Below are 25,562 nucleotides of genomic sequence, written 5' to 3'. Positions count from 1 at the left end.
TCAACAGAGAAAAGCTGAGAAAGGCTCTGGGTTTTATCTATTGAATTAGGTTTTTCAGTCAGGAAAACAATTTTAGGAGGCACACAGACGGCCTTCGACTTCTCTGAAGCAGGTCATTTACCTGGTTGTGGGTCGAGAGTGCATGGCAGCCACTAAGGTGGAGGTGTGCGGCTGGAAGGCGGGAACGGCCTCGTCTGTGTACATGCCTCCGCTCTGCCGGTGGTTTAAACTCACCATATCTGTCATCACAACCAGCCCCGTTTCCTGTGTTAAACATAGAGAGAGAGAAGAAAAAAAACACACACAAACACACAATGATTACTTTTTTTCTTTTTTTATACCTGTACCATCTCTGTGGGCTCTTTAACAAAGTGTGTGTTCTCACTGAGAAAGCAAAGCGTGCGTCCTTGGTGATGTCCCAGTGCCACGGGAACACAGAGGAGCGTCTGCGCCTCTTTGATGACAGCCCAGGCCACCAGAAGTGTCCGTCGTCTTTGGGAATGCCGAAGGCATCCGAAACGTCAAAATCTGCCAGCTCTTTAAACACCTGCCCAGAGGAAACGCATTCATGTACTCAGGTAAGGCTTCGTAAAAGATTCAGTCACATTTTAAGGTGGACATAATGAAGATATCACTGTAAACTTAGGACCGACCTTATCTGGACTGAGCTGGAAGTCAGGCTTTAATAGATAAAGGCTCTTATCCACAGTGGCCACACACACACAGGAGCCTTTTTCTCCGCGGACGCGCAGGGTCACGGGGTCTCCTGGCATCGACTCATTAGCTGACAGAGAAACAGACACCTGCAAACCAACCAACACAATTCAACTATAACACGACAACAGGACCAGCAAGCATTTATATAACCAGTTGTTTAAACCAAACTGTTGTGTATTAAACTTCAAACGACAGTTGGCAGAAGGGATGCAACTAACAATTATTTTTGTTATTGATTCATCTGCTGATACATTGATTCATTAATCATTGAATCTATAACATGTCAAACATTTTCGGAAACAAATCCTCACATTTGAAAAGCTGGAACCAGTTTATTTTCCAATTAATGAATTGACTAAATGTTCCAGCACTAGACGGCAGTGTTGCCTGATAGTTCTTAAGTAGCAATGTTTTTGTATCACATGCAGTCGATGAACATAACTCCTATAGTGTTGAATTGTAAGATGTGGTGGGAAACATGAGGACAGAGAGTGGAAAACTACAGACTTTGAAAGAGGGAGGGATGGTGAGAGTCGGCCATAAACTTTCACACTTCAAAAACTATTTTTCAGCAGCGCGTAGTCACAAATTAGCCTCGTTAATCGGTTCCGCTGCCCTCCTTTCACCACTCTGCAACCTGTCATCCTCTGCTGTCACGACCCCACTCATCTGCCTGCAGCCTGCGTGGCCTCTGTCTCATCATGCCCTCACAAACCCCCCTCCTCCGGCACACACACACACAGACACACACACACAGACACACACACACACACACACACACACACACACACACACACACACACACACACACACACACACAGAGTGTTGTAATGGCATACCAGGGAGCTGTAAATACTTCAGGGAGTTAACTCCACCTAATGCAGGCAGGATCTGGGGAGCTCTCCCAGGCCAACACAGCTGTTTGTTTACAGACATTACACTGTGGACAGAGCTGGTGCATGGATACTTGGCCTCAGCTCCAAAATATATATCCTGACTTTTCCATGTTTTTATTCATTATTAATAAAGATATTTTTATAATACCCAAGACATATCCAACATCAACGGTTTGGCAACTAACTTACCCTCATTAATTTATTAATGTGTGATAATTTTACAAGGTTACAAGGTTTATTATTTGTTATTGTACGACAGGGTTGCACAACGAAATTTAGACTGTAATCCCAATTTGCTTCATAGGAAAGAAAACAAAAAAATATATATTGTATATGGAGGGTGAAGGATAAATTATGAGTCTCACAGTCAGAGGAAAGAAGCTGTTTTGAAGTCTGGTGGTTCGGCAGCAGATACTTCTGTATCTTTTTCCAGACGGCAGCAAGGTGAACAGGCTTTTTTGGGGTGAGTATTGTCTTTAAATAATAAAGGGTATTACAGATAAAATGGTTTTCTTGGGATACTTAAAGCCTTTCTGCGTGTAGACCACCTTGGAAAAACAAAATATCTTGAACTTAAAGCTTATTTTTAAAGGCCAACATGGTCATGCTCCTTCCTTACTTGGTTAATTAATACCTAGACACACCTGTATTCTGTATCTTGTGTATGTTTTTATTGATACATTTTCTTTTCTTTTTCTTTGAAATAAAGCCTCTTGTGGAATAGGTAGGGGAAAGCAGGGAACTAGGCCTTACAGTATTTGTTCAAGATAATGCAAACCTGGTTCTCAAAATCGGGCTGGATAGGGATTTGCAGACTGTCCGTTACACCTTCGCCGTTTTCCCTCACGTAGTAGACCAGCAGGCGGCTGAGTGGTGCCATGCTGTGGCTAACGGGAAAACGCAGATACGACACGCAGCTGTCCATCTCGGCCTGGGAGGAGGAGGAGGAGCCAGCAACACCTGGCATCGTGAAAGCAAGGGGGGGGGGTGAAACAGTATTCATAAAGACTAGGTATTCTGATGTTAAAGACATCTTTGATAAAGATGCTGGGACACTCAATCATACTCAATCAAAAGGAACAGACAGGAGAATCACAGGGAATAGGCCGGGGCCTGTGTGATGCTTACATAAGGTTCTGGGCTGCTATTACGATGAAACTACTAGAAAAAACCTCTTAAGGCTTAATGCTCAGACATTTTAACTCTTAGCACATGCTGCTGGGAGTAGAAAAGAAAACAGGCCTCCTAAAAGGTTTTTCTGTACATCTTAAATCTATCAAAATCCAGGGGATAAAAAACACACTTACCAGAGGCAGAAGGAGGCAGCTGGGTGGTGTGAATGTTCTTGTCAAATGTCACTGTCGCCCTTTTTCCTCGGTGCGAGGCTGTCAGGTTGGCCGGTTGTTGGCCCGATAGGACGATGTTCCCCCTCGATGCCACCTCGTAGTGCAGTGTGAAGTTACAGGGACAGGTGGATTTGAATGCAACTTCTGCTTCTTCGCCGACCTACGCACGCGGAGAGACGCAAATACGCTGCCATCACTAAGTTACTGATGACACTGTGGCAGTATGACGTAATATATTATCTTTTGATAAAATGGTCTGAAACGACTGATGGTGAAGACGACATTCGCAGGGAATTTAGGAAAAGAAGACGGCACTGACCTTGAGTGGAGCACTGGGGCTCTGAATCTGGATGTGACACCTGCTGGGAGAGTACCAGCTACTGATAGACAGGTAGCTGGGCAGGTACTGGTCTCCTACTGTCTTGTCGTCAATGGATGTCACCTTGGTCTATGCCAAAAAAGAAATACAAAGTTCTGATTTAAAATTACCATCTCTTTTCACCCTGTTTATATTACCTAACCCTACCGCTACTGACCTCTAGCCAGACATACTGGGCAGCGGTAGGGATGGAGGGGATCTCAAAGGTGGCCTGGCCGTCCTTGGAGATCAGCTCGCTGGTGTAGACATTGTCCTTTGGGGTCAGCTCTGCCTTGACGCGCACCCTCACCCCATCAGCTGGGCTCCCATCAGGGTAGGTCACCTCAATCTACAGGGACAGAATTAACAAACAGTAGGTGGGAAAATACAAAAAGCAGACAACGGGGTACATAATCACCAGCCTAATGTATCTGTAGTTACCAGCTGGCAGACATTAAAGCTGGTTACGAACAGCATTTGGTGTTACATGCAGTGGTTGCGTCTCTACAGTCTCAAAAGCTACATCCGTCTCACCTTCCCTTTGTAAGGCAGACCAGGCTTGAACTGCTTGCGCGTGTCCTTTGAGTACTTGATGTCGATGAGCTGTTTATGGACGGGCGTTGAATCGTCAAAAGTGGTTTGCCTGCTCCCATCTATGCTGCTCACTGACGCCCAGATGCTCACGGTGCCCCTGAAGTGATCGGCTACATCCAAGGGCATCATGTCTTTGACACACAGGCTGAAGTTTGCAGAGCCTTTGATCTGAGGACAGCAGAGGAGTGGAACATAATTCTAGTGGCAGAGCTCGAATCACACATAATAACAATTATGTTCAATGTATGTACGATGATAATAATATTTACTAAATTCAGCCCTGAATAACACAATCATATTTGAATACCAGCCTTTAATTTGCTGCCACATTCTTAAACAGGAGCATTAACGCGCAGAATCAGGATATCTGTTGACCAGGGAGTAAATAAACTGACCTCCATGGTTTTGATCACAGGATGGCCCATCTCATGACGGTAGTAGCCCACTCCATTCACGGTCATATTCACGGTCAACTTCCCTATCACTGGTTTCCCAAAGATGTACCTGTACAACATTGACACGTCAGAACTCTACATCTACGAGGCAGCCAAGGTCAGCGAATCCAGAAACAATAAAAAAGCACGATGAATGTACTGAAGCAGAGCTACATGTACCAACAAAAGGAACGATGAAGGTTCACTTTAGTTTCGATATATTCTCTGAGTGACTTACTTGGCCCTGACAGTAGCGTGCTCGCATGAGCTCAGATCACGAATGTAGCGTGGTGGATCAATCACCAACTCAAACTTGGGCATCACTGTGAGGGAGGAGACATAATATTACTTCTAATTTTGGTTGTATAATATCTTATACTCTTTCTGCATAAAACGACACTCATGGCAGTGTTTTCTTCTTATCTCTAAAGATGTTCATCAGAACTGTGTGAAGTTTGCTTCTTTATTTCTGGAACACTCAATGGAACTTTTAAAGTAACTTTTTTTAAATACACTGAACATGAAATATCACTACTAGAAATAAAAACACAAGAAAGAACAACAGGACAATTTATTCTACAAAGAACTGCTTCTCTTGTACGTCTAGTGTCTCACCATATTTCTGCACTTCAAACGACTTGTTATAGGTGTGGCCCTGCACCTCCACAAAGATAAACCACTCTCCAAACACAGGCTGGTCAGACAGAGGGAGACTCATGTTCACGACGCCTATAGGACAGAGAAATGTAGTTAACACCTTCAATGCCTGTACGGTGGACAGGGATCAACCATATCCGTACCACCATATGCACTCCTGATAAGTTGTATCACCCTCTTGTTTATGTTTTAATACTGAAATAAAATGAGCAATGAAAGTGCAAAGACATTATAGAAGACGTGGCTCACCACAACAGATGGATTTTAGACTTTTCCACTGGACCATCCTGGATCCTCTTGGATCCTGTCAAATTAGAAGTGTTAAGATTACTCATTTCACATTTAAGTCCTTGAACTGAACTTGACCCAGAGACCTGGCTACTGTCAAAATACTTTTATAACTTTTCCTCCGGTTAAACATAGGCTGCAGGTAAAAAAAACAAAAGAAATCCATACGCTAGCTATAAGTAATGCATGAGCTTCCCTAAGCTTCTTATGAAGCAGCAGCTTGTTATTTGCTCTACAAAAAAAACTCAAGTTCTGGGAAGACAGACAATAAATGAGTAAGGCCAGCAAGTGTGAGACAGGGAGACACAGTGTGTGTGGGGTTGTGTGTGGGGGGGGACTGATAAAGACAAAACTAAGAGACGAGAAGAGATTCCTTTCATGTTGTTTATCCTTGTACAGTTCCAAAGAGCACCCTGTTATCTAGGTGAGCTGCCCTGACTCCTGCTCTGTAATCTCCCACCAGGCTGGGAATTAAAATTGCCACTGTCCCGTGGGTGGTCCCGGCAGCCTCCACTCACCAAAACATACGCCTCAATCTGCAAAAAATAAAAAAAGCGAGAGGACAGACGAGAACAAGACATTATGAATAAGATACAAACTGTTAAGCCTTCGGGAGGATCCTACGCCCAACGCTTCTCCCGCGCTCATTCCTTATCCAACAATCATCCATCTGTGAAAGTGAGTATTGCCCTGTACCAGCAGCAGCGGGCCTTTATAGCTGCAAACATCAATAAACCGTCTGTCTGCACAGTTGCACAGTATATTTGGAGCCATTGCTAACATTCCAAGAGAAATGGCTCCCGTAAATAGGTAACTGTACATTTCTCTGCACTCACGGCAGACCAGGTTTATCCTCTTAACTTCACCAATTAGAGATGGAAAAGTATGTTTGTGCAAAAATAACATGTTGTCCTATTGCCAAGGTGATATGGTAAAAAGGTGAGTGTGTCAGTTGTATAATGTAAACACGGTTCTGGAAATTGAGAATTTGTATTTTTTGCAATACAGATCTCACCACACATCTTGTTGATTTGGACTTAAGACTGAGTTCTTTCTGGTTTATTTGCCTGGTGTCAAAGAGTGGTGTTTTTAGGTTTGCAATGTTTTTGGATGCAACTTTGAAGTACCTTGTCATTTACTGGCCTCAGATCAGGGGTGACTGTGTAGACATTGATGAACACTGAAGGCAGAAAAAGAAACACAATATTGTAAAATGCAGCAATCTTGTACCCTTTAAACATGTATTATGAACATTTATTAGTATTTCTGTTCGGATCGGCCGTCACGGATCAAATTATAAAATCTTGTTGCTCGACGGAATTGATTGAATTGACCGTCTGAAGTAATGTGATGAATTAAAATGCTATATCCCAATCAGAATACACCATACTACCTATCAGGATCACCATCGTTGTTCTTCAGTTTGAACCCAGGATCAACATGACGGCATCTTATGGCTGATTTTCATTAACCAAGTTTGATTCCGTGACAAAAGCCCTAAAAATGAGTCTCAATGCTCTGCATGTCTGTGCGGTGTTTAACTGATTAACTACCAGGTGCACTATGAGGGAACCTTTATGTTTGGGTTTGTAGACAGGCTTGTCAGTCTGGATGAAGACGGCCGTGCCCTTGCTCTCCACCGTGACAGTGGTGTAGTTGTGGAAGATGTAGCCTCCCTCGGTGAGGTGACGGTTCCCCCACACCTTCAGATGGGCCTGGCCTCTTAGCCCAGAGGGAACCTGATGGCATACACACACACACACACACACACACACACACACACACACACACACACACACAAAAGCAAACATAAAGAGGATCAGGGACGGATTTACCAAAAGTAAATGAGGTCAGTGGGGGAAGGATTGAAAAGTTTACTGTAAGCTGCACAGTTCACCTTGATTCAACATTTTTGATACATTTTTATGGAACCAAAGCCACTGCATAACAAAAGAACTACATTTAAACACCAGAGAAAGATGCCAAGCTCAACCACAGCACACTGCACATGACTGTATTTCACGAGAATGAGGGTGGAGGTTACAGGGAGGGGACAGACAGAGGGGAAGAATCGAGTTGTGTATACTAGATTGATCTATTCCAGCCTTCGGGGGCGGCGGACCATACATGCACGTCAACAGCTGGTGCATATTATATTGAGGCTGTTACCTTATTCCCAATGAATGAGCGGAGACAGATGTTGCATTACAAATAACGTTAGTGTTGATTTGCATGTTGCCTGAGGAATGTGCACACAACGGACAAGGGGGCTCTCACTACTGTGCAGCTGTCACAGCTAAACAGCGCCGCGCATTCTACACATCTCTGGAAGGCAGCGTGCTTATCACCGTGGGACTCTGCTGAGGAAACAAATTAAGTAGAACATAGTTAGACTCACCCTTAGCTTGATGGTTCCTTTATCTGGAAGAGAGACAACAAGATATTTCAATGTGGGATACTTCTTTTTTTTGGAGCATTTTCATATACTTGTGTCTCAGTTGTCTGAAATCTGTACAAACATCTGTATAATTGGCATCCAGTAGCTATGAGCGCTACTAGACTGGGAATCCAGCTGCAGCCTGTCTCAATGCCACTCTGAGGTAGAGCAAGCACCATCTATCAATGGCGCTGTCAAACAAATTACACACTGTATACACAAAGTGGCCGGTGGGATAGGCTGAACTGATGTCTCCAATCAAAGACAATGTCTATGACAACCATAGCTGGTCAGGAGCACACAGCGAGGGCAGAGGTCAATCGGGCTCACGTCGGGCGCGTTCTTCAAATCGACATGTGCGCCTGTGTGATCTCTACATCCTTTGAGTAAATCACACAAAGGGGGGGGGGGGGGGCGTCTCATAGCTCAACTTGTTAGTGCAGGTTCTCCCTCTAAAAGTGATGCATTGTGCCGGTGTAACCTTAGCTTCTGTTCTCACCGAGCACCGAGACGTGGCTGTGGGCGACCGTCTGTCCCTTCACCGTCAGCTGCACCTGGACGCGCGTTTCTGCCTTCGCGTTGAAGATGGTTACGCTCACGCTCTCCTCCACGCCCGCTCGAAACACCGAGGGTGCAGCGACCAAATAACCCCTGTGAGAAGAGCACGGTGGAGAAAAGGGGGATGAGATGGAAGGAGAGCAGAGGACATGAGAGTACACAGAGGAGGAAAAGTAAAGGTGGCAAAACAGAGGGAGAGAGAGAACAAACATGAGGAGGACATAGATGTATATGCTGAATATGAACACATATGAATTGCCTCAGCGCTCCACTTTTAGGCGCGTTCAGACTCTGATACCACTTACCATTCCTGAGTTTAGATGAATGTTATTCTAGTGTTATCTTGCAAGACGATACACAGGTAAACAAAGGAATAAATTCACATTTCCGTCTCGCTTCCTCCCTGACCCGCACGCGCGCGTACGCAACAAAACACACTTACAAACAACAGGGACATTCCGATTGGATTTGTGCAGCAAGATCAGGTTTAATTGCAATGGTTACCAGGGACACGGTACCTGTCGGCCAATGAGCTTTCTGCCCTGGTTTTCTCTTTGGGTGGTCTGGCACCTCTGACAGAACCTTGGCGTCTGTTTTGAAAAATAACGACTGAGATTCCACACAGTCACTCTGACACTTAATTGAGGGAAGGAGCCTGTCACTGAGGTCACAGAGCAAAGGTCATTCTTTGATGCTTATCAACAGGGGGAAGAAAAGGCCAATTTAAGTTTTATTTGGATGAAAGAATATGCCATCTGGTGCTGGCGGACTACGTCTTTCAGGTAGCAAAGACAGAATAATAATACTATTTATTTGTAAGATTTTCTAAGACCCAAAGCGCCAGCTTTAGGGACTCTTGTACACATGGTCCTGTAAACTAAATCAGCAGTGAGGTCTGTTAGGGGTTATCTTAGGGGCATGAGGAGCAGTTTAAGGATAACTTACGAAATGCAGTTGTAGCTCAGTTGCTACACAAGAAAAACATGGCAAAACAAAATGATGTAGGGAGTATCCAAACCTAACTTGATAAAAAAAAGAACACCCAGTCCCAAATTAGTTATGCCATCCACATGTGGCAGACTATGTACCTGAAACAATATAAGCCTGAATATTCCCTTGTTTGTTTCAGCCCTGACCAAGTCATTCCAACTCTTATTTTTTAAGGCAAATAGGCCAACTCACCCCCTGAAAAACTTTACTGAAGATCACACAAATTAGGAATGAGCAAAGCCTTGAGCGCAAACCCAATTGCATGCCTGAGAGAAGGATCAGGTGGTTGGCATTACAGCACTACAGCATTACAGCCGGAGGCGACCACAGTTCCTGAGAGAGAAAGTCATGAGAAAATCCCCCTGGAAAACAAGGCTTCGGGAGAAGGCAGATAATACGAGGAAATTGACTCTGTGCGTTTGATCTACAGTGAGTTTAACCAGCTCTCGGATGAGCCCGGATCAGGTGCTGGAGACCATGCTTATTTCAGTCACATGGCTCCATGTACTCAACTTCTCATTGTTTTTGCTCAACTTCTGTCCTCAGCTGAGAGCTGGTCAGTGCCTGAGAAGGATTTGTGCTCCCTTTTGTAGGTGAAGTCTTAAAAACAGCCAGTTTTTTTTTTAGTTCAGTCACATGGTTTTTATGCTTATTCGCCTTTTTGCCCAAATTTCACCCTCAGCTGAGCTGTTTAATACTTGACAACGATTTAAGCTCTTCTTTGCAAATCACGCCTGCATTTGTCAGTATTTTTTGTTAATTCATAGAGCTGCACTCAATCCCCCCCCCACCCCCACCCCCCGGAAGAATTGTTTACAACTCCTTCCCATTAACACAAATCTCAAGGTTAGAATTAAGCTCCTGAGCAGCTGACAGCAGCCTCACTAACAACATCAAAGAGATTAAAGTCATTTATGAACTGAATGAAATAAGCTACTGTCAAACCTGGGAATTTAAATATTTGTAAATACTTAAATACCAAAAGCTGCATATATTCCAGCCATCACAATAAAATCAGCAGAGGAGGCCAGCTTTCTTTGCATCACTTTGTGTAACTGCTGACAGGTCCAATAACACAGCAGTGAATGAACAACAAACAAATATGAATGGCAAGGTGCTGTGATAATACAATGTTATGATCAGAAATGACATTAAATCCTCACATATAACATTAAAATCTCACAGATTAGGACGGTGATTATTACAAATTAATGATCAAAATGTTTGCTGCACATATTTTAATCAAAATTGCTGATGTTGCTGTGACCACACACACACATTCTCAATTTGATTTAAAATGTTGAGGCTGAATTTAAAGTTGTGGTTTTTATAATTCCCGGTTGAGAGCATCGGGAATGCTCGTAGAGAGCTTAAAGACATCGCATGCAACGCGGGCTACTTACTGTCTTTCTTGTGCATAACTTCTGCTCACGTTGCAGATGAACAAAGTCCATGAGAGGCTCAAAGCTGTCAAAGACACCCGCAACATTTTGGCCTCAGTTAACCGAGACTTGCCGGATATCGGCTCCCCCCTCTGAAGGACTTTGAGGGTCCTCCGACTCCAAGTTAAATGAGAGTTAACAGTCTGTGTCTACAGCTCGCTCTCTGTCTTTCGTCTTTCTAGCCATTGAGGTCGGTTGGCATGGTAGGTGTGCAGGAGCTTCGTCCGGAACCAAAGATCAACTTTTTTTTGTAATCATCCCACTTCGCCGAATCCAGTTCCAAGCAAATCTTTTTTTTTTTTTTTTTTCTTCCTCTTAGAGCCCCGAGAACACGGACAGTCCTCTCCCATGTGCATTCACCCGCCCCGGTTCCGTTCTCTCATATTTCAGCATTGCAAATTGGAAGCGTCCTCCCACTTCAGGGAGCACAAATGTCACTCTAAAGCAATGTTTGACATGTTAAAAAATCCGTTCAACTATTGCTTCGCCGACAGTTCCTTCCCGAGTGGTCTGTAGTAGGTCGGTGGGTCTCTTGTCTTCTTTTTTTTTTTTCCTGCTCCTCCAGCAGCCAGTCAGTCAGTCAGGAGGCGTCCGGCTGCGCTTCATTCACCTCAATACCTCCTCTCACTTGTGAGCCGCGGCAGCATGACTAACCCCAGTGTGAGGCGCGGAGCCCGCTGCTCGAACCACCATAAATTACCTGCACATTTCACATACTTCTGCTCCAGCTGACAACTCACAAGATTTAGCAGCTACAAATAGTTTCCTTTGCGTTGGAAAACATCATGATGCTGCCAAAGTGGAAAACAAAGAGAAAAGAAGGAAAAGAAACACTAACCACACAATTAGGTCTTAAAGAGGGATTACTAAAATGTTAGTCAATTCCTTTTTTTTAATGCTTGTTTAAATACGTTGGCGCGCTCTACAGATATCTGCTGCCCTCAAGTGGTAAAAGGGCTTATATGCAGTTAAGTCTCACCGAGTTTAAATGAAGGACCGAGGCATTTCTCTTTTATGTTACACACATTTATTTCAATGTTTCTGAGGTACTTTATTGATGAGAATAAATGAAGAATGTCACACTGTAGTTTTTCCAGGTTTCCTGAAAAATGTAACCAAAAAACACAATATGGCATGAACATAACATTAAAACAGTAACAACATAACCAGCAAAAGTTATACATTATAACATTATAAAAGTAAATTCACATCTTTAAGTAAATCAGGCACCAAGTGCATGATCATGATGAAGGAGCTGCTACAGAACCAAGAGGGAGCTTTTCTTTTCTGAGTTGAGCTCCAGGTGGAGTGTGGCCATGAGCTCAACAAGAGCCCTGACCCTAATGTTGAACATGTGTCCTTGAAAGAAGCTCCAAGGCTCAAATCCAATAACAGGAGCAGAAAGATGAAAACACTGCTGAAGAATCCTGACTAGGTTTTAAATCCCTGCCAGTGGCACTGATCACCCTGTGGACGGAGAGCAGCAAAGAGACAATTTATTGTACAAAACAATCAAGCATCACGTTACTTGTAGTAATAATTCACTCCTTTTTTTTTTGTCTCAAGCGCAACCGTGAATAATGTTCCCAACACTGAGGTCTCTCTGTTTCTCTGCCACTACGTTGTGATACAGTCTGCAGTGCAGCTTCCCTTGTTCGGGCTCAGTGAAAGCAGCCTTGGAGAAAACCAACTGGTTGTCCTGGTTCACCACCACTCCGTACGCCCGGCAGAGTCGGGCCGCGCGCGCCTCGTCTAGAGATAAGAGCCCAGCCAGTCCGTCCAGAGGGAAGCGGCAGTTGCGGCTGCTGTATCCGTGGCTGTATATTAGCAGCAGGTCTCGGCCACATGTCACCAAGTGACGGTGCAGAGCGCAGCTCTGGAGGAAGTTCAACCTCCGAGCCAATCGGAGCAGCCGCACGGGGTTTCGCTCCAGAAAAGCTCGGTTGATGGAAAGAGCGAGCGCGATGGCAGGAGAGCTGCGGAGCCGCTCGGGGAGCTCCATGATGTGCTGCGCGGCACGAGCTGAACCTGGGGGAGGCGAGAGAAGAGTAAACAAGCATGAAGACATAATAAAGAAATTATATTTTTTTTTATCTGAGGGCAGAGAGATGCCAATGACAACAGATTCTGAGAAAAGACTGCTCAACAAACTAACCTTTTCATCAGATCTCTGCATCTGCTCAAGTCATTTATATGATGCTTAAAAATGCAGGCAAATACACCGCCCCAAAAAGGTAAAAGCTGTATTAAACACAGTGACAAACCCAAGTTGTACAGTAGACCAAGAGCTTGCAACTCTTCCTGGTTGGGATGCGGTCCCGTTCCAGTCGCGTAGCAATCCAACAGCCAGCTCAGATTCTCCTGGAGGTGTGTGTCGTTGATGCGTGGGTCGTAGAGCCGCAGGGGCTCGCCACAAAGCCGATAGGAGGCATAGATGAGGAAACGCACTGTGCGCTCTAAAATGGCCACACAGGTCAAACCAGACACCCTCTGGATGATCATGTCCTGTTTCACACCACGCAGACGATCAAAGGCAAAGCTGTACACCTGTAATCAGAGATACGTTCATGTTAACACATGTTGCGAAGAGTTTCACGTGTATTTACGTAAATGCTATGGCCACTGGACTGATAGTTTTGTCCGTTTGTTAGGCACCAAAACACACAGTGAGTGTTGCGCTGTGTGTCCAAATGTCAAACATTTACTCATTGCTATATATGGTCATTTGGTGCCTTTTTGGTATTCTAAAGAATAGGTTGCTGGTCTAGACATATACTGCATGTTTTAAAGGATATCTACATGAAGCTGTGCCAACTCTGTGTGTGTTACAGTAAACTATGTCTCAACTGCCATCAAAGGTGTGTGTGTGTAGATGATGCCAAAAGTTCCAATTCCCTTATTAACACATGGTTAAAGTTTCTCTTGACCGAACTCTGACTGGCAACAGTCGAAACTGAGTGACTGGGGAAACATTACTTGCCTCTGTCCATGGACGCAGGTGAGGGGAGGCAGTGATGTCATCAATAAGATAAAACACGGTGTTCAGTAGCACTGCAGGCGGACGAAGATCAGTGGGGTTTGTCGAGTCTTTCCCAGCTGCTGGTCTGGAATACTCTTTGACGACGCGCAAGGGGTCTCCCCTGGGCCGCCGGTCTCTTTCCGTGTCCGCTAACAACTCAAAGCGGTGGAGGCGGTTCTGCAGCTCGCGGTCCCGCAGCTCACGAGCAGGGCACATGGTCTGGCAGGTCCCGCCGGGCACGGTTTCTTTCCCATGATGCTCGCGTCTCTCATCCCTCTCCCCGTCTCTCACCTGTGCTTTGCCTTGGCCTCGCCATTGTTCTTCAGTCCTCTGTCTCCAATCTCCTCCCCCTCCTCCTCCTCCTGGTGGTGCATCCCTCCTCTGAGAGTGAGAGCTGCTCCAGAGGAAACGGGTTGGTTGTTAGCTGAATATGTAGTAATATTTATTCCAATAGGAATCTGATACAATAAGCATACACAAGAGTGGCTTCTCCTCTTGCGGTGGCACTAGTCGACATCTGACCCACTGACACATGACAGCTATGCTTAACTCACTTCTGCTCTCATTATAGATTTCTTTGTGTAACACAGCACAGATTTAAAAGTTGCCTTTATCTCACAGTATGTAAACTGAGCCTATTGTATCTGTTGCTTCATTAATATAACTCTGAAATAGCAAACGTTAGCTGTAATTGTGGTCATCCTAGTTTTATCTGAAATCAGATTTTGTTTTCTGCTTTTTCGCAAGATATGAAAAAAAGGACATAACAGCAACGTTTTTCCTGATACTAGCTGGTAAGGCTACTACGGACTGGTAGCTGGTAAGGCTATAACGTACTGGAAGCTGTACTACGAGGCTGCTGTCTAAAGTTAGGCATTAGCTAGCTACAGCAGTTAGCTATTAGCTACCAACGACAGATAACGCGCGAATTACGTTACTATCATCGAATAATACGCAAGTTAAATGAAGCGAGCGGTCATCACCAGTTAGAAAACTTGGCTTTGTATAACATTTGCTATAAAATGTTTGATATTTGAAATAAAAAAAAAACATGTACTCACATGCGACGAGGCACTCTCCTGCGGTTCATTGGTCATAGAAGACACCGGTCGTCACTTTCCAGAATCAGCCAATAGAAATGAGTCACTGTTGTTTTGACTTGACGTCACATCCGGAATAAGACGCGCCGGTTTGAAGCCGAGCAGTTTAAAAAGACGGCTCTGGTTTGAGGTTTAAGCCAGGAGGATCTTTGAATTAAATTATACAAATCGTATAGTTTTACTATTTTCAAACATTTGTCAGAAAAAGTTTTTGTTAAAGTTAATTCTAAGACACAAGAGGCGCAAATTAATAAGAAACATTCATATAACTGAACTCCACACTGCTTCTACATCAAATCTTTAAATTAATTTGTGATAGTTTTCCGTTATCAACCGAACATAAATGTAACATGGATTTAAACATGTCCATGCCTTGTAACTCTTCTCAGAGAGGCCTATTTGTATCCCTAATAACATGTTGTTTCTCTTTTAAAGACCCATGTTGACTGTTCAATCAATATTTTCATTGGTTCTTGTTGCATTTATTACAATACAAGTATTAAGTAGTATCAGTCATTATTTAGCATTTACAATATATCATAATACAGCTGCAAAGAAATCAAGACGGCATACATAAAAACAAGACACAAATGGTACAAATATACATAAACCAAAGTGCATGTACTGTGTATCCCAGGCTGCGTGGCATCCTTCATTGTTTAGGACAGAAGAGCTGGTGGGTTCTTGCGGTGCCAAGCTGGTCTTCCTCCGTGGCCTGCTGGACATGGATTGTGTGGCGGCAGACCAACGATGACAACTCCAGCAGCTCTGAAAATGTTCTAGGAAGATGGAAAACAACAATGTTTGAGTACAAGCTGGTCAAAGTCAGGATGCATTTTTACGCATGCAGTTCTTCATAAGAAAGTAACTGTTCTGTTTCTAGGGCTGTCGTCAACAAAAGTGATCTCAGTCGACTAAGACCAAAACAGCAGCCCTACTTGTTTCAGCGACATAAATACTAAATGATGATCTCTTTAAAGAAGATTTTGTCATTAACAGTTATGACAAAGCAGTCATAGCATAAAGTGAAATATTATGGGAAGGAACAAAAGGGGAGCTAGAAAGGGACACTCAGTAAAGTGCAGATCTCTGCCAGGTGTGTCTGCATGACCACCACTGTAATAACTTAATAACTTGTGATTGAATGAATGGAACCCAAAATTGACGCAGAGGATCGCATGATTTTCTTGGCGGAGATAATAATTCATAAAAACGCTGACAAATAGCAGATCATGTATTCACAGCATCACCACGTTCTCTGTATATGAGCCCACCCTGACAGCTGCTGACTGATGGCCTTTGATGTCGTTTTCATGTCCTTAAGGCACTCTAGAGAAGTGCTGCTGTCCTTATGATCTCCCTCTGTGCACTCCATCAGCAACGCCTCACTCTCCTTCAGGCAAGCCTCAGCTTTATCTGAAATGAGTAGTTACAAAGTGGATATGATTATAATAACATCTATCATAGGTTCCTGCAAAATACATATTACACACATGTCATTTGAGGTTCAGGAGCACACATAGAAACTGATTTAAACATTTTTTCTTTTATGACGACTCTGAAAACTAACCTCTTACTTTGATCACCAACTATCTGCCCAAGTCAGAATAATACTAGTTGTTTTACATTATTTACTGATAATTCCTCATTCATTTATGTGCAATATAAATCCAATGTATCAACTGTGAAATTTAAATAATCTGGGCAGTACAAATATATTAGTTTTTTTACTTATTTATTATACCGGTACTGTGTGATTCCTTATTTATTATACTTTTTTATTTATGTCTCTTGCACTATCCACTCTGCTGCTGTAATCCTGCAAATGTCCCCATTGTGGGACTAATAAAGGATTATTTTATCTTATTAGAGATTCCTGTATTTGTTTTGTCTGTGCTCATCTCAAGTGGACAGGACACAGCTGGAGTCAGGTGGTTTCAGATAGTTCCCTGCACCAATTAGAATTCACCAATTAAAGATTAAATATCAGAATATAGTTTTATAGAGTTAGGGACAATCCGATCAAAATATTGAAGCAGATTAGCTACATTTTTGAGTGTTAAACTAATTAATTTATGTTTAACGGTGTTGTTTTTGCAAAACTTTAAATGTTTTAAAACAACAACCTAGGAATTCCTTTCTGTCCCCGTCAATGTAGAAATTCTTGACAGGCAGCTCATGTCGTGTGGTGTCAACAGCTGTGGCGAAAGACTTGTAGTTCTTTGTGAATTGCTTGGCCGTTTCCGCCACAGGAGTCAGTGCGGCGATCTGATGGAAAATTACAATATTAGTAAGATGCACTCATCCTATCTTACACACACACACTTTTTCTTTACATTATAACACAGAATTCTAAAAAAAAAAAAAAAACATTTAAGCCAGCTATTCACCAGCTGTTTTCATCTTACCTCATGCACAGTGACACAAAAATATAACTTTCATGGTCTTCTTTTATTTAGCTATTTCAACATGCATTTTTTAAAGACAGACCACATATCATAAGAGGTCCTTACAAAGGAAGCGAGTTCCTTACCTGTAGATCCAGCAGCTCATTCTCTCGCCTCTCCTTCTCCATGAGGAGGTACTGACGTTTCTTCTCCTGGACCTCGTTATGCAGCGCCTCCTCTTCCTCCATCTCCTGCATGAGCCTTGCCTCTGCCTCAGCCTCAGCCTTTGCGTTGTTGCTCTCCATCTACATCAAAGTGAGAAGAGTCAGATCAATCACAACACGGCACCGTTTATTCCCCACAGAACACAGCGGACAAGAAACTAAAAACTACTAGGATTACATTTTATTGTACACTGATTTAACAAAGCAGCTGCATTAAAAGCAGTTTTCAGCATTTCAGATACACGTATATGTTAAGACTCACTCACCTTAGCTGTGAGGTAGGCCAGTAGGAATGTTTGCATCTCAATGATCCTCTTATTAGTCTCTGGATTTCTCTCAAGCTCGACTGCATTTTCAAGAATAGTTTTTTCTTAAAGAAAAAAATAAAACCTGTTATACGACACTCTCATTTGTACATAACTTCCAGAATTTTAAGAGTTTAAATCACTTTACCTTTAATGACTGAAATATCAAAATTTGGTCCAAAGCAGTGTCCATCTGAGAAAGTGGACTGCAGAACACTTTTCCCAAGCAATGAAGGATCCCTTTCTTGTGACATCATTGCTGAAAGGAAGATAACATGAAAATAGGTAAAGGTTATCCATAGTTCTCATTTTGACAAAGTTACAGACTCATCAGAATTCAGAATGCACTGTTGGGTTTTATGTTAGATTGTGAATGATTCTAGTTTCGTCACTTCAAATCTTAAGTATCAACAACAGCCTTTAAACCTAAATATAAAAACTCTCTTTAAAGCAGTCCAAGTGATTGGAAGTTAACATCATTGCTCCTCGAACACACTACAACAACCATAGTGAGAAATGTACTCATCGCTCATTTGTGCGAGTACACATGCACAGTTACCACCATAGGAACTACTTACGTGTTGCTGGAGGGGCCATTGAGCGTCTCGGTGGAGTGCCGATCCTCGGTTTGACACCACTGGGTTTTGGTGAAGAAGGTCTCAGCGGAACAACAATAGACTCGTTGGTCAGAGAGTTACTCTGTGAATGGTTATAGTGGTGCAATGAGATACAAAAATGTATAACAGAAACAATGTAACAACAGGCAAACACCTGAACTGCATTGACATAACAGAGGCAGCATTGAACTTCTCATTGAAACATCTCTCAGAGTGTTGACAGGTCTATATCCTAACTGAGCTGGATTATCACGAGTGAAACACATATCATGTTTTAGGAAAAAATAAAATAGTATTACCTTTGAAAGAGATGTCTTCTCAGCAGCCTGCATGTATCGAGACTTGACAATAGTTCCACTTGCTAAAGATTGATGAAAAGACATTAACAAAAGAAAAAAAAGAAATTGGTGAAGCTTAGTTAAACCTATTTCAACATATCTCACATCATTGAAATGATATCAGCTACAAATTATCTATCAAAAAAGGGGAAAAACAACGTTTTTAAGATGACGGCATAAAGCAGTATTTAATATCAGTTTTGGAACATGTTGAGTATGTGGGTGGAGTGAGAAGATTTTCTTACAGAAAATGGTTTAAGAAGTGTCTATGCACCGTTATACTGCAACACGTTTCTGATGTGACAACTTCTCATCAATGGGATGTTAACATCAACATAATTCAAGCTGATTATTAAAAGGTAATAATTGTAGAGGAACTTTGGAAAGATTGTTTTAAAACACTGGTAGAGGACTGTATGGGAATTTGTTGGCATACAGTTAACTAACGTTATGCGTTATGTCTGACAAGTGACAGCACTACACTCAAACTAACAACTAGCGTTCATGAAGTTAACATGAACATATACGAATACTTACATTTAACACCTTTCTTCCCAGCTCCGGTGATGGTGGGTTTACTAGCATTGCTCCCACTTTTCGTGCTGAAAACAAACCAGAAAGGAGTCAAAGGAATGAGAGCACAAATTACAAGATAAAACGGTGACTTTGTTTTGGAAAACGAGCTAAACCGAAAGCTTTGCTAACAAGTTAGCTTAGAGTAGCTACCGATAAGTTACTTTATTATTACAATTCACAAGAACATGAAGGCTTGTAGGTGTATTTTCTTTTCCAGCCTACTTATTAGCTATACGTCTGGTCCAGCAGTGTGAAAAAGGTGATGTTTCTGCTAAATAAAACAACGTTACAGCGTATTAACTGAAATAGCTTAGCCTGGCTGGCTCTTCTCTAACGTTACATTACATCCTCCTACAATTAAACCGGCCACAAATCTGCGAATTACACGACAATCGATAAAAAAGAAAGGAAAAAATACGACGAGGACTAAAGTTACCTTTTAGTGTCGGTGGAGGTACTTTTCAAAGTACTTGGCATTGTTGATGTTCTTCTCGACGCCATAATGTTTTGAAGCAAACCGCCTGTACACCCGTTTTTTGTAACCGGTAGAAACAAGAAGCGATACGTTCGTTCCGCCCTTCTTTGTGTATTAATGGCGGTTTAAAAGCAACGTTGAAAAGCTTATGCTCAATTTTGCAATTGCTAAAACACGATTTCTGAAACTACGACCCTCCTTGTCAAGACTCAACACGCATAAACACATACAGAAAATACAAAATAGCGTCCCTCTCTTGCTAGAGCAAACACTTCATTCAAAATGTAATAAACTCTTCCAAAATTATACTTTTGTAGCACAACCTTTCACAAAAACACCAAATAAATAGCTCTTTCCACATGCCAACTGCACACTGATGTGACTAAGTACAAAACGAATATTTAATTTAAATTTGTAGCATGCTGTAAATATAAAATGTGTACATAAGTGCAATGGGAAAGCAAAAACATTTGTTTATTCTCAATTATCATATATTCATTAAAGTATCAGACAAAAAAAATTAACTGAAAATTAACTTAGTTCACAAAATACAATATATTGTTATAGGGCTACAGTCCTCAAACTCTCTCTCCAAAATCTGGAGAGAGTTTGAAGAGAGCCTCTGTTATTGTGCACACCAAATAGAAAATCTGAATCCTATTTATGGTTTTCAAGCTCTGATTTCTAATTGATCTAATTATAAACAGGTGTTTTCACTTGTGAATTCTCGGTGCAGGTGATTGATAATGATGAAAAAAAACAACTGTTATAATCATGCTGCAACCAGCTTCTTTCATAAAGACCCCACACTGTGTTATTTGATCACTCATAATTATTTGTGTAATATACAATTTGTATAAGACAGATGTTTCTATTAGGGATAAAGCCGTTACCATCCAAGATGATTAGATAAAACTTAATTTAGTTTGAGGGTGGTTTTTCCTTCTAACTTTGTGACGATGACCTGATCCCGAATTTCAAAATAACTCCTACGTTTATGGTCATCATATAGTTGCAGACAGTTCTGCATTACTTTATATAGAAAAGATTTTTGCTTCACCTGCCCTCTCTTCTTCTGCAGTGATATGTTCTTGCTCATACACATAATAACATGAACACCCCACATAGCTAATGTGAGTGTTCCGTCTGTGCGATGAAGCTCATGGTGCTGTCTTATTTGCTGAGACTTCGTATATCATTATTATTCATTCGTACAGGTCATAGAGGCACTAGTCAAAAAAGATATGTCGGAGAAAGAACTCAACATCTGCTTTGACATTGCCGGCAGGGGATATCAAAAGCTACAGTTGTTCTAGTAACCACTAGATGGGTGTAAGGGTCTACAATCCTCTCAAGTTACAATATACTTTCAGTCTGTACAGACTTCATTCAAGATTATGGAGATGCACTTATGACTTCTGGTGACTAGCAGTTCTCTTGAATACCTATGTTGAATACACTTATTGTAAGTCGCTTTGGATAAAAGCGTCTGCTAAATGACTGTAATGTAATGTAATGTAATGTAATTATGTCTCCCCGCTATGTGTTGTCTGCTTAACAAGGTCTCTTACTTGCAGTTTACTGGCTGTTTGTGTGCACACGTCTTAAAGAACATAATGGGTGCTGATCCCACCTGTCTGAGCTGGTCTCGGACAACAGGAAGGACAATGTGAGGAGAGCGGGTGTGGGACTGGGTGGTAAACACTGACCAGCTGCCTCTATCCTAAGTCACATCCACAGACACATGGATGGATAAACCACCGGGGGTAGAGAGAGAAAGAATGCTGTTGGCTTGTAGGAGGGCTTCAAAATGTAGGCAATTTTGCAGTGAGTTTGATATTTGCATGGGAATTCTACTCTATCATAACGTGTCACATAATAGTATTTAAGGTAAAGTTTTTTTTAACAGTCATTGAATTAGATTTGAATACGGTGTCCATGCTGGATGACATCCAGGTAGTTTTATTCTGACCTTTCTGCTTTTAATGAATTTTCATGATAAAGGTTGAATATTTGCGCTTGGCACTAAAACAAATATCTCACAAATACATGCCTGTATTTGTATGTGTGTGTGTTCCAAGCATGTGTGTGTGTGTGTGTGTGTGTGTGTGTGTGTGTGTGTCCTATCAGTCTGTGTAAAGGCCGGGCCTTATCATTGCTCTCCTCTCTCTCTCTCTCTCTCAGTGTAATAAAGCCTTGAGGCTGTGTGTCCGCATGCTGGCTGTCCATCTCTCACCACCAGGCAATGCCGGCACCAATAGCTGCCTTTGAGGTGGAAAACAAGTGCCGTTGATGATGGAAACATGTGCAGTATGGATGGACTCTTTTGGATTCAATCAGTAAAACTTGTGGTTAAATAATGAAAAAATGTTTTAGTGGTATGGTGGTTTCTTTTGTACTTCTTTCTGGAGTTAAGGACTGGATCCAGGCTGAGGAGCTGAAGTGAAAGAGTGAGAAGAGCACGTTGAAAGACAGACGCTACGAGGACGCTGAATGAAAGTCCTTGTCTCTTTTCTGAGCCCACCTCTCTTGTCTTTCTCTCTGCTCCGAAACTCTGACGTCCAATGAAGGATTTCGTCTATGTCACTGTGACCTCACTGATACTCTGCTTCGCCACTTGGACACATTTTTAGGGCGATAGAAATGCAAGATGAAACCCGCTTGAATTCATATTCTGAATGAAGTGAAAGAAGAGTTGTTGTGTGTTCACCTAACACATGTATGTACACATGACTACACACACACACGCACACAGACAACCCACCCATGCAGCCCACTCACCAGCCCTTCTTCCCTTTGCGGTAAGCTGTTACTCATCACGGCCTAGTCTGCCAGTCTGGTCCACATAGCCTTCCAGGAATGCCTCAAATCCACAGTGCCTCATACAGTAAAGCCAATCTGCAGTATTTGGCGCGTTCAGTTGGATATCTGAACTAACTCACACTGCTCTAAATCTGATTATCGTGCTTTTGCTTGTGGGTATACCTATTGATTTTTTTCAGCATTCAAGAGTTGAATTTAGGAACCTTTAGTATTGCAGCTTTCCTGAGCAGATGGGTGTATGATTTCTACTGTTTGCTCTTGTCTTGCGAAGCTAAAGAAGGACCCAACCAGTCAGTCAAGGGCTCCCAGTATTAAGTAGATAAGCTTCTTTCTGTTGGCTAACCACGGTCCGCAGTGGAGCATTAGGACACTGTTTACTTCCTATCTTCAGACTATCTGCTGGTCATTTCTGTCCCTTTAAAATCTCCAAATCCACTCAGGGTGTATCACACTGGGTATGTCCTGCTGATAGCTACAGAAGCTTTGATATAAATGCAACATATTCTCACAGAAAATCAACTGGAATGAAGCTGGGAAAAAGGAGACAATTAGCTTAGCTGAGCATAGCATAGCATAAAGATTGGAAACGGGGAAACGGCCAGCCTGGTTCTGTCCAAAGGCAGATATAACATGTTGAATTAGTGAGATTTAGAAGTGCTTGTCGTGGATATTTGAATATTTCGGACAAAGCCAGGCTAGCTGTTTCCATCTGTTCTCAGTCAAAGTTGGCCGTCTCTTGGCTTTAGCTTCATATGGTGTCAATCTTCCTATCTATTTCTCTGCTAGAAAGCTAATATGTGCATTTCCCAAAATGTCCAACCATTGCAGTCATTGCAATTTAGCTCAGATGTCACAAATAACAGGTAGGTAAATGTGGGCTCAAGCTGACATGGTGGCCTTTTTCTTCCACCGCGACCTGCAGTTTTGCAATGACGAGCAGCGTGGCCTCAAAGCAACACCGCAAACTCCATCAAATGACCCAAAGCCCAGTTTTCCAACTCATGCACGTGTCGCTCACTTCCTAATTGTTTAATTACGGTGCTTGTCTTCACACTATGTGACCTCGGCTTGGTGTTCACTCTTGTGGATGAACCCTGCAGCATCCCTGAGCTGCGGTGCTGGAGGCTGGGGGATTTCCTACATGTGTCTCAGGGGCAGCAAGGTGTTTATTCAGCCAGAAACATTAGGAACATGCAGTGTATCTCCAATGGCATCATTACAGGTCAAAGGTTTATGTTCCTGACATGTGCAATTGCAGGAGCTTGCATGCTTGTAACATATTGTTAAACTGAGGCAAATGATGACTGTATGTGTTGCTTAAGGATATGTGTGTAACTTCAGAGACCAACAGAGTTGTACTTGTTAATTCATGAAAAGACCGTGTGTGTATGAGTATCGGTCTTTGTGTATTTGTGTTAAGCATCCATGTGAATTTTTTGAGAATGAGAGATGAGCGCCATACAGCAAGCATGACTGGTTGTGTGTATGTGTGTGTGTGTGTGTGAGAACCATGTGCGGTTCTTTAGCAGGGCAGTGTAGCGTGCAGTGCAGGAGTGAGCAGAGGCGGCCCAGGCCAGCAGACTCAGTACCCTGGTAATCCCTGCGTTTTCAAGAGCCCTGGCCCGTACTTGATGAGCTTGAGCAAGAAAAAGGTTGCGCTCTCTCTCTCTCTCTCTCTCTCTCTCTCTCTCTCTCTCTCTCTCTCTCTCTCTCTCTCACTCTTTTATTCCCCCTCTTTTTCTCATGCCCCCCCCACCCACCCACCCTACCCGTCCCCTGGAGCCACTTTGCGAATGAATGGATACCAAGTGTTTACTCAGCAACTCTGCCTAACCCTCTATATTTCTCAGGATTTCATCAACAAAAGTACGGGCGCTAAGTCGACTACTCGATTAATTGGCTGTTTTGGTCTTAGTCGACAATTTTTTTTTAATGCCTTTTTTGTTTTGAATTACTTATTTTCAAGAAACTTATTAGGATATCTCTGGTAAACACAAGATTTAAAGTGATTTTTGTGTGATTCTTTGTGGAGAAACTCCGTTGTACAGATGTGTTGATTAAATCAACTATAGTTGACGAAAGAATTTCTTTGGTGGAGGAGAGCCCTAAAAAAGAGGAACCTGCAGACCAACTACCATCAGAGACCACCAGAGACTTTCGGTGTACATCTGACTAAAAACTGGGGAATATGTTGGGGGAAGCATTGCACAACCCTGCCACTGTGACTGTACACACCTGCATTCAACTCGTTCTGCCTTCATGGAAACTCACATTTTGTGATTAGCAGTTGTTTGGTCTTATTTTAATGCTTCCAGGGACACACACATCCAAGCACTGTGTAATGTCTTGCTGGGTTTAAATCTCTCATTGAAGTAAAAAAAATTAAAGCTGCGTTCATTTCAAGGGAGAAGGAGGAAATCTGCCTAGGTTTATAGCACTAACTGTTTTTCTTGTTTCTGCACTGTACTTTGGCTCTGAGTTATGCTCTGCTTCATGCTCTTAGATGCTTGTTTGGAAAAGGAAATGTACTTATGACTTCTGGTGACTAGTAGTTCTTTTGATTACCAATGTTGAATGCACTTATTGTAAGTCGCTTTGGATAAAAGCGTCTGCTAAATGACTGTAATGCAATGTAATGTAATGTTCTATAAAACACGTTTATAACTTGTTAATAACTGTATGTTTGCGGTTTGGGTAAAAAAAACTATATATATTTTTAAATGTTCTGTGTGACTGCAACTCTGAGCTAATTTCTGAGCTGAAATATATGAAGGATTTAAGCCACAACCTAAATGTGCCAAAAAGTGAAGCGTGATATGAAACTCAAAACAAAAGCCCTCTGAAGGACGGAAGGCCACCTCAGTCCCTGCCTGACAAATCGATTACTTGAATTTCTCTTTATTCATGTTTAGGTGCACAGCATGAAAAAGAAAATCAACAAATTGTTAAGTGTTATTCATTCCAGCATATTTAAGTAAATA

At 42.3% G+C, this 25,562-nt stretch overlaps 3 protein-coding genes across 4 annotated transcripts in view; all 3 read right to left on the bottom strand.

Annotated features, from left to right (window-relative positions):
- cpamd8 (C3 and PZP like alpha-2-macroglobulin domain containing 8) overlaps positions 1-11,437 on the bottom strand; it is a 40,332-nt gene extending 28,895 nt beyond the window's left edge. The window contains exons 1-18 of the mRNA XM_068707231.1: positions 10,679-11,437; positions 8,227-8,378; positions 7,689-7,711; positions 6,864-7,029; positions 6,418-6,470; positions 5,809-5,826; positions 5,252-5,306; positions 4,961-5,074; positions 4,584-4,668; positions 4,307-4,415; positions 3,852-4,079; positions 3,496-3,666; positions 3,279-3,407; positions 2,921-3,119; positions 2,392-2,573; positions 654-803; positions 386-547; positions 122-264 (exon numbers count right to left, since the gene is read on the bottom strand). Coding sequence (XP_068563332.1) covers positions 122-264; positions 386-547; positions 654-803; positions 2,392-2,573; positions 2,921-3,119; positions 3,279-3,407; positions 3,496-3,666; positions 3,852-4,079; positions 4,307-4,415; positions 4,584-4,668; positions 4,961-5,074; positions 5,252-5,306; positions 5,809-5,826; positions 6,418-6,470; positions 6,864-7,029; positions 7,689-7,711; positions 8,227-8,378; positions 10,679-10,764 — 2,225 coding nt within the window. The 5' untranslated portion in view covers positions 10,765-11,437. The remainder of the gene's footprint in view (positions 1-121; positions 265-385; positions 548-653; positions 804-2,391; positions 2,574-2,920; positions 3,120-3,278; positions 3,408-3,495; positions 3,667-3,851; positions 4,080-4,306; positions 4,416-4,583; positions 4,669-4,960; positions 5,075-5,251; positions 5,307-5,808; positions 5,827-6,417; positions 6,471-6,863; positions 7,030-7,688; positions 7,712-8,226; positions 8,379-10,678) is intronic.
- Positions 11,438-11,733: 296 nt separating this feature from the next.
- sac3d1 (SAC3 domain containing 1) lies at positions 11,734-14,852 on the bottom strand. The gene is made up of 4 exons (XM_068707094.1): positions 14,798-14,852; positions 13,698-14,130; positions 12,982-13,264; positions 11,734-12,745 (listed from the first exon to the last, which is right to left on the bottom strand). Exons 1-4 carry the CDS (start codon positions 14,824-14,826, stop codon positions 12,279-12,281), a joined length of 1,212 nt encoding a protein of 403 aa, XP_068563195.1. The 5' UTR covers positions 14,827-14,852; the 3' UTR covers positions 11,734-12,278.
- Positions 14,853-15,322: 470 nt separating this feature from the next.
- On the bottom strand, positions 15,323-19,800 carry haus8 (HAUS augmin like complex subunit 8). Of its 2 annotated transcripts, none has more exons than XM_068707092.1 (10): positions 19,720-19,800; positions 19,245-19,309; positions 18,669-18,730; positions 18,331-18,451; positions 17,901-18,011; positions 17,714-17,817; positions 17,370-17,528; positions 16,963-17,104; positions 16,111-16,252; positions 15,323-15,615 (listed from the first exon to the last, which is right to left on the bottom strand). In XM_068707092.1, exons 1-10 carry the CDS (start codon positions 19,782-19,784, stop codon positions 15,489-15,491), a joined length of 1,098 nt encoding a protein of 365 aa, XP_068563193.1. In that variant the 5' UTR covers positions 19,785-19,800; the 3' UTR covers positions 15,323-15,488. The 2 variants fall into 2 exon arrangements, with proteins under 2 accessions (XP_068563193.1, XP_068563194.1); XM_068707093.1 differs by having other exon boundaries at positions 17,901-17,996.
- Between the last annotated feature and the right edge of the window lie 5,762 nt (positions 19,801-25,562).

The sequence above is a fragment of the Cebidichthys violaceus genome, unplaced genomic scaffold (genome assembly GCF_023349555.1).
Source record: "Cebidichthys violaceus isolate CVI_PGR_0920_01 unplaced genomic scaffold, fCebVio1.0.p SCAF_13, whole genome shotgun sequence".
Lineage (NCBI taxonomy): Eukaryota > Metazoa > Chordata > Actinopteri > Perciformes > Stichaeidae > Cebidichthys > Cebidichthys violaceus.
Note: the sequence above shows the minus strand (reverse complement) of the source record. Positions and strands in the feature narration are given on the sequence as shown.